General features: G+C 33.1%; 1 protein-coding gene across 1 annotated transcript; it reads right to left on the bottom strand.

Moving 5' to 3' along the window:
• Window positions 1-780: 780 nt before the first annotated feature.
• Window positions 781-2,791, bottom strand: LOC132038375 (putative F-box/FBD/LRR-repeat protein At3g49030). Its single transcript, XM_059429051.1, has 3 exons — window positions 1,595-2,791; window positions 1,149-1,334; window positions 781-839 (listed from the first exon to the last, which is right to left on the bottom strand). Exons 1-3 carry the CDS (start codon window positions 2,789-2,791, stop codon window positions 828-830), a joined length of 1,395 nt encoding a protein of 464 aa, XP_059285034.1. The 3' UTR covers window positions 781-827.
• Window positions 2,792-7,587: the final 4,796 nt, after the last annotated feature.

Genomic DNA, 7,587 nt, shown 5'->3' with positions numbered 1-7,587 from the left:
TAACTTTATTTTTAAAAACTTAAATATTATATGTCAAAATTGAGGGTGAAAAATCACATACTGCGGACCTCTATTATGGACGGAAGGGAATAGTACCAAAAGGGCTTTATTAAGATATTTGTCAATATCATGTTGAGATTAAGAAAATAGCCTTAGGCGGAGACGTCCGATGTTCCTCCATTATTTCCTGACAATCTCTCAGCTGGTGCTTCATTTAATTTGACATATTGATTCATATTAGCAAGTCCGTGAAATAATCAGGACAGGAGATAATATTTAAAGAAGCTACCTTTGTACATCCAATAACCTATATTAGTTGCAAATGTACACAAGTAGATCATTTTATTAACTTCATTAGTTTTTCTCGTAAGCCTGAACTCTTAAGTAGCCATAACTTCATTTGGTTATGATCCTTTCCAAGCCATTTCATTAGCTCCCTCCTTTTCATTTATAACCATAGGACTCTTGATTTTTACGTTTTACAGATTTCTCAAGACAGCATTATGAACATCCATAGAAGAAAAGCGAGACACTTATATAGAAAACTACTTAGGAAAAGACAGCTTCATAAAGAAATTACAACTAACCCTACGCATTAACTTTTCCTCCAAATTACATCTCAGAAAGCATTCTCCAAAAAAGTGGTCCAGCACCATGGAACAATTGTTTGGCAATAACAGTTAACAAAATTTCTTCAAACTCTCTGTTTCTACTTCCAATAATATGGAGTTCAAAACCTACTTAAACGAAAGCATACTCTATATATGATCATTGTGTGTTATTTTGGACCGTGCACTAGTTTTGCTGAGAGTGCCTTCACATCATCCTCACTGCGGAAACTGCATTTGATATAATGAAATATGAAGTTTGTCAAACACAATAACATGGACAGACAAATAACAAAAGTGAAAAGGTGCTTCAAAGCTATCAAGACTAAATAGTTTCCACTATACTGTTAAATGACCAAATCCATGAATCCCCACTAATAGCCTAAAATATTATCCATAATAGACTCATCAGTATCGCCTTGGTGAGCTATGCGGTGTCATTGCCAACACTAGTCATTTTCAAGGTAAAATGCACCAAAAACGACAAACAAACAAAAAAAGGAATTAGAAGAGAAAAAGCCAATTGGAGATCTAGAGTACCTCAATGAGTTCCGATATAGAACTCGAAGTGAAGGACAAAGTCTTCAAACCGGGAAGAATCCTAACAAATCCATCTAAAATTTGTTGAGAAGCGGCAGTAGATGAACGAACTCGCAATTCCAGATTCTTGAGATCATTGATTGTTGGAGCTAAAATCTCAGTTAGCTCATCAGGAAATCTGATAGCCTAAAAAAAAAAAAAAATGCAATTCAGAGTTATAACTAACCAAACAATTGTATTGTTAAAAGCAACATCAAAAGGTAGTTTTGTTTTAAAGGCAATCAAAAGGTCACCCATAAGTAAAAGGAAAAACACAGCTAATTAGTAATATGCAACCTTTCTACTTATTACACTGTCTAAGCATGGGGCTGGGCAAAAAGTAAATGTAGTAAGGCATGCGATAAATAGTGTAAGGATATGCAGGATTGGGTGCCCAAAAAGGTTACCTGTTCATCTAAGCAAGTCAGCCTTACGTGTTTAGAATGAGCAAAAGACTCCAGCATATTTCTTAACCAAATGTACCAGCGATTATTGAGCCTTCTCGGTTTTAAATGGAGATGAACAAATTCCAACTCATGTGAAGTTTCAATTCCAGGAAATAACGTGAGGCCACCCCTGTACTCGAAGGATTTTAACTTAGGAGCATCTAATATAACCTCCTCTATTTCCATGTAGGCCTCCAGCACAAAGCTTGTCAGATGCTGATGAGAAACTTTCAAATTACTGCAAACATACTGATAAATCACGAGTTTCTCAAGTAGAGGGAATATGTTTATATAATTCATCAATCTCCTATCTTGATCATCAAAATCAAGCAATGTCAAATTCCTGACCGTTGCGGTGGAAGTAATCTCTACTTTACACGTGCCTTTGCTGAAGGAATATAATGTAAGGGATTCAAGATTTTTTGACTCTATTAGTATTTTACCACCAAAACCAGTAACATTTATTACAAATAATTTCAGGGTAGGATTTGAAACTACAATAGTACCCAACTTTCTGCGATTCACAATGCTTAATTTTTCGATTTGCGGGCACCCGCCAATGAGATCACCAAAATCATCATCTGCAATGCAGACATGATGTAGAAAGAGTGACCTTAGATTAGGAAGCATAAAAGAACAATTTGAAATCTCACAGTATTCGATATCCAGCGTAACCAAAGTAGCAGTTTTAATTTCAACGTCACGCAAGTCAAAACCGTTATGATAAGTCTTTTTTAAACTAAGAAGTAACGTTTTAACCTTATTTTTCAAGGCAAAATCAATCCACTTTTTGACCAGGAATTCAGCAGAAGAATTCTCAACTATCATTGTAAGCAAGAGAGAGTCAACTGCAGAATCATATTCAGACTTCTCACGTCTGTCCAAGGATTTTTGCAAGTATGTTAAGAACAAATCTCTTTTCTCTTTGTCTCTATCACTGTATTTGAAAAACTTGGTCCCAAAATCAGTTTCATCCAAATAAATTTTAGGGCGAGAATCCCAAAAGCTTCGCCATATCTGGGACAGAACACTGGTTCTGGCTGCATCTTTCCATGGAAGGCGGGAGTGAATTTGACGGATAATTTCGATAGGTAAATTGGAAATTCTATCTACACAATCAGTATCATGGACATTAGGAGTTTTACTATTTCTCGGCATATTTGGAACAATGAACAATGATACGGCAGAGGGGAAAACAGTAGCTTCACTCTGTATTAAGACTATACTTCAACTTTGTAGGGGCATATAATAAACGGCGGTGCGAATCTCTTTCAATCGCCTTTTTTTAAGATTTCCTACTAAGTTTGGAAAACATTTTTTTTTTGGGAAAGGTTAAAAATATGTCTCTATTATAAAATAATAAACTAAAGCAAGAATATATATAGAACAAGAGAGAAAATAGTTCTTATTTCTTATGAGGGATTATTTATAATGGAGGAGAACCTCTATATTTATAGGGAAAAAGTGACTTGATCCCAAAGTCACTAAACTAATATTTCTAAAGATATAGACATCCACAATAATAAATAATATTTATAACACTCCCCCTTTGGATGTTTATTTGATAGATAATATACCTCGTTAAAACCTTACTAGAAAAAAATCCGGTGGAAAAAATTCTAGTGAAGGAAAAAGTAGTACATTTCTAATAATACGCCATTTGGTTGCCTCATTAAAAATCTTACAAGGAAAAACCCGAAAGAATGGACAAAAACCTTGAAAGGGAAAAAGAGTACAACGCGTATTAACTCACACGATGAGAACTTCAATCCAAAAACTTGAATCTTCACATCTCAATCTTGAGCACCATCTTCTCGAAAGTTGCAGTTGGTAGAGACTTGGTGAATAAATCAGCCATATTAACGCTCGAACAAATCTCTTGCACGTTGATATCACCATTCTTCTGGAGCTCGTGTGTGAAGAACAACTTTGATAAAGCGTGACTTGTGCTTTTATGAATCCTCTCTTTAGTTGGGCTATGTATGCTGCTGCATCTTCAGTCTTTGGATAGAGTTGCATTGGTATATGATATTATTGAAATCACTCCAAGTGCATTCCTGACTTGCTTTATAAACAGATGTTATCTTTATATGACTTGACTGTCATGTAGAACAACATCGTATGACTATAATCCCCCATAGTCATAGCAAAATATATAAATGCATCAATTGCATAAAGATATGGCACTTCAGGACCAAAAAATTACACCAAGTTTCTCATTTCAATTTCTTTATTGAGATAATCTATTTCTTTTGAAAACTCTTCAGGAGTTTCAATAATTCTCAAGTCATCAACTTGCATTAACCAATATGACAGATTTTGATTTTCACAAAGACGTAAGGATAAATAGAGTCTGTGCCCTTAGTCAGTAAATATTCATTAAGGTGATAAAATCGTGTTCACCTTGCTTCACTTAATTCATATGAGAACTATGAACAAATTTCTACAACTTGTATATGCTTCAGGCATTTAAAATTCTTCAGGAATTTTCATATAATTTTGTCAAGTAATTCACATAGGTTGTGACAACATCTATTTCTATTTAAACATGTGACATCTTCTGCCGGACGGCGAGTCCAATAAGCTTTACGCTTACCAAGATGCGTCATTTCACTTGATAATAATTTCTACGTTAGCATGCTTTAATAGACGTAGAATTTAGATCATCACAATCTTTTACAATATTGCGCTATATTGTACTAAAGATATTGTCGACGATATATCATTTGTATCGGTTCGCAATGTGACATAACTTATTGAGATCTCATCACTTTCATTATTTTTTAGGTACCTAACCTCTCATGAGGTTTCATGAAGTGTTATGTTGCAGGCTCTTCAAGAGCACATTGCCTCCTTATAATGATCATTTATCATTTGCTCCTCTTTCTTTTCAATGATTATTGCATTTGGAACCGATTAGTCTAACACGCTTCATGCATGCTTTGGACTCTGTCCTTCAGGGACTTGAATGTAATAGGAGCATTTTGCAACTGAAGTTAGAAATTAATTTTGGGTCAGCAAATGCTTCTAGCATTTGAGTTGAATTATCTTTTGAATGAGGATCATACTAATGATATATAATTCATAACATATTCCTCAGCTGCTTATTCTCTCCCCCTTTTGTTAGAAAAACTAACATATATCCATCTTCTTTGGGGGAATCCATCTTTGTGCATCATGGTAGATTAATTAATTATATATCACACATAAAGAAACTGTTAGATGGAAATATTTAGTTCCTAACCCTGAACTAATTGTGAAGGGAGAATTATCATAATTTATTGGTCTGAAGCATACAAATGATGTTATATACAATATATCATATCTCAGACCACCACATCAAGCTTTGTTCTCATAAGCAATGGTTTAGCTATTTATCGGAGGCATTCAACATGAAACTTGACTTGGTATAAACTAGCATTAACAAGATTAATTATCTTGATTACATAATCCGAAAATTGTGCTCTCAACTCAATTATTTTGAGCAAGTAACTTTACATATGTCAAACTGCGGGTTGACAATAAACGCACATGTGACCATCTTATCGATGCATCTATTTAAGACATCACATAACAAGTGAACGGGCCCATATTCACCTTTTATATTTTTTCAGAATTTAGGGAATTCAATCCCAACATTAGCAAGTATAATCAACTTATTATGAGAACAAGCAAAATAATAATTCCTTGAAGAATCTTCTAGTTCTTCAATACATGTCAAATACTTAATTTGCACATCATATTTGAATCGGGATAGCCAAACAGCTCATGCCGACTAATAAAATTATTTATAATAGTAAACTTCAAGTTTACCATGTCATGTGCTATTTGTTTTAGTAAACTTCTGGTTTACTATGACATGAATTTTTTTTTTTTTTTTTGTACCAATAAACTTCTGGTTTACCGTGACATGTAATTTCATCATGCTTATATTTGTAGTACAATTTGGAGAATAAGGCGTGTAACCTTTCACATAGATATTTCATACCAGCCATGACTTTAAAGATACTTGATCCTCCTATCATTTATAACTTCAATATGATAGCCATTTACTTTAGTAAACTTCGAGTTTACTACTTGTATTTCGATCATAAGAACTTTGTATATTACAATCTGGAACAAATGACATAATAATATATAGGCTGTTCAGGAGCTTTTAATTTATTCCTCATAATCAGATATTGTTTGGACACTACTGGTGCCATAATTCTTGTATACAAACAATTAGGCTCTTTTGGAGCCCTTAATTGATTTTGTTAGACACTGCTGGTGTCATGAAAGAAAATTTGATGAGATATTTAACACAAAAGTATTTAGAATATCTCTTCTCAATTATTCTACCTCTTCTGGAGGTGAATTGTGATATCTCCATCATCAAGTACACGTCCGTATTTATTAGCTTTACTAAATGTTGTCATATTTAGTTCAGGGAATAGATCTGTATTTGTAACGTCTAGTAAGAGTTCTCATTCTTCAGGAATGAAACATAATGATCTGAATGTGTCTTAAGCATATCAAATTGTAATAGCTTATAATATCTTTTAAGATACTACTACTTCAGGAGCAAATCGAGGCATACATAAATGTAAAGAGTTCTTCTCTAATGTGTCTTCCACTAATACTATATATAATCATAATAAGCCAGTAACAATATTATCACTTTTTGTGATTAACGAAGACATGAAATAAATTACCACTTCCGGTGGTTATAGGCATAAATGAATTTAGCCATAACAAGACTAAGAAAAATATTGCCACTTCAATGATCGTCTATATATATATTTGCAAACTCTGCCGGAGTTTGAGTATATTTATTAATATAAGATATTTAAATTATAAAACTGTTGTACAATTAATTCTACATATTGATACACGAGCCAAAGTCGAATCCGCCTATAACATAGAATTTTCTGACAAAGCTATTGCAGTGAAGATATTAAACAGCACAAATGTTTTGCTTATATATGCTTTGAAAATACAATCCTGGTAAACCTTTAAGATAAGCATATGCTCTGGAAAATTGGATATGCATGAAGTTTGTAAGCTGTATGCTATTTACACATGGATCCCACAATAAATAATGGAACTTGTTAATATTAACAAGGCCTTTAAAATTTAAAGGTCAGATGGAATTGTAAATCTCTTTTTGTAAGCAAGTGATGGTTACTATTGTTGTTTAAGTTAGAAGTACTCCATAGCAACAAATTTAAAACCAATCACAGGAGGAATCAATTGCAGTAGAGTTTGATAAGAATACCACCTTAAAGATATACTTGCTGAGGCGTCATTGAAAGTAGCCAATAATCTCAAATTAATTGAGGATGCCACGGCCAGAGATCATGTTTACTTGTTTCACGCTAATAACGAACTAAGAAACAGATTATAAGTAATCACAAATAATGTTAGAGACTTGTGCTGATAACGTGTTATAAATTAATAAAACAAGAACAAGAATATTGTAGAGGAAGCAATTTCTCTTTTTGGTATTAGTTAAATTTATTCTTCGTTACAGGTTGGGGCTATTTATATCCCTACTATTATGAAAGTTAACAAAAATACCTCTCAATTTAAAGGAATCTCCAAATCAACCTCAATTTCAATTTCACTTAAAATTACTCAATTTCCTCTTTTAATCCGACCCAACCCACTAAACTTATTTAATCCAATATGAAATAGTGAAACTTACATAAATAACTACCTTTTATTGGCTTCTAACTAGATATAACTATAAAATATAAAATTACCAAGCGTAGCTACTTTTCGTTAAAAACGCGCGTATTTCTGTTTTTTTGAAATATAGAGAAATACAGTGAATAGTAAACACGCTCCAGTGAAATTAGGAGCTATTTGTGGAACAAATTTTTTGAAATACATGAAAATACATGGAAATATAAAATCGGGTTGAGTAAAAATAGGTTATAATTTTGGAACAGATTCTTCTTTTTCTTTTTAAA

Source organism: Lycium ferocissimum, chromosome 11 (genome assembly GCF_029784015.1).
Source record: "Lycium ferocissimum isolate CSIRO_LF1 chromosome 11, AGI_CSIRO_Lferr_CH_V1, whole genome shotgun sequence".
NCBI lineage: Eukaryota > Viridiplantae > Streptophyta > Magnoliopsida > Solanales > Solanaceae > Lycium > Lycium ferocissimum.
Note: the sequence above shows the minus strand (reverse complement) of the source record. Positions and strands in the feature narration are given on the sequence as shown.

What these genes read in the sequence shown, in the direction of transcription:
- LOC132038375 (XM_059429051.1), bottom strand. Translation starts at nt 2,791, where the DNA reads ATGCCGAGAAATAGTAAAACTCCTAATGTCCATGATACTGATTGTGTA. An exon ending in TGACTTGCTTAGATGAACAG is followed by an intron (nt 1,335 to 1,594) that starts GTAACCTTTTTG and finishes TTTTTTTTTTAG; the next exon opens with GCTATCAGATTTCCTGATGA.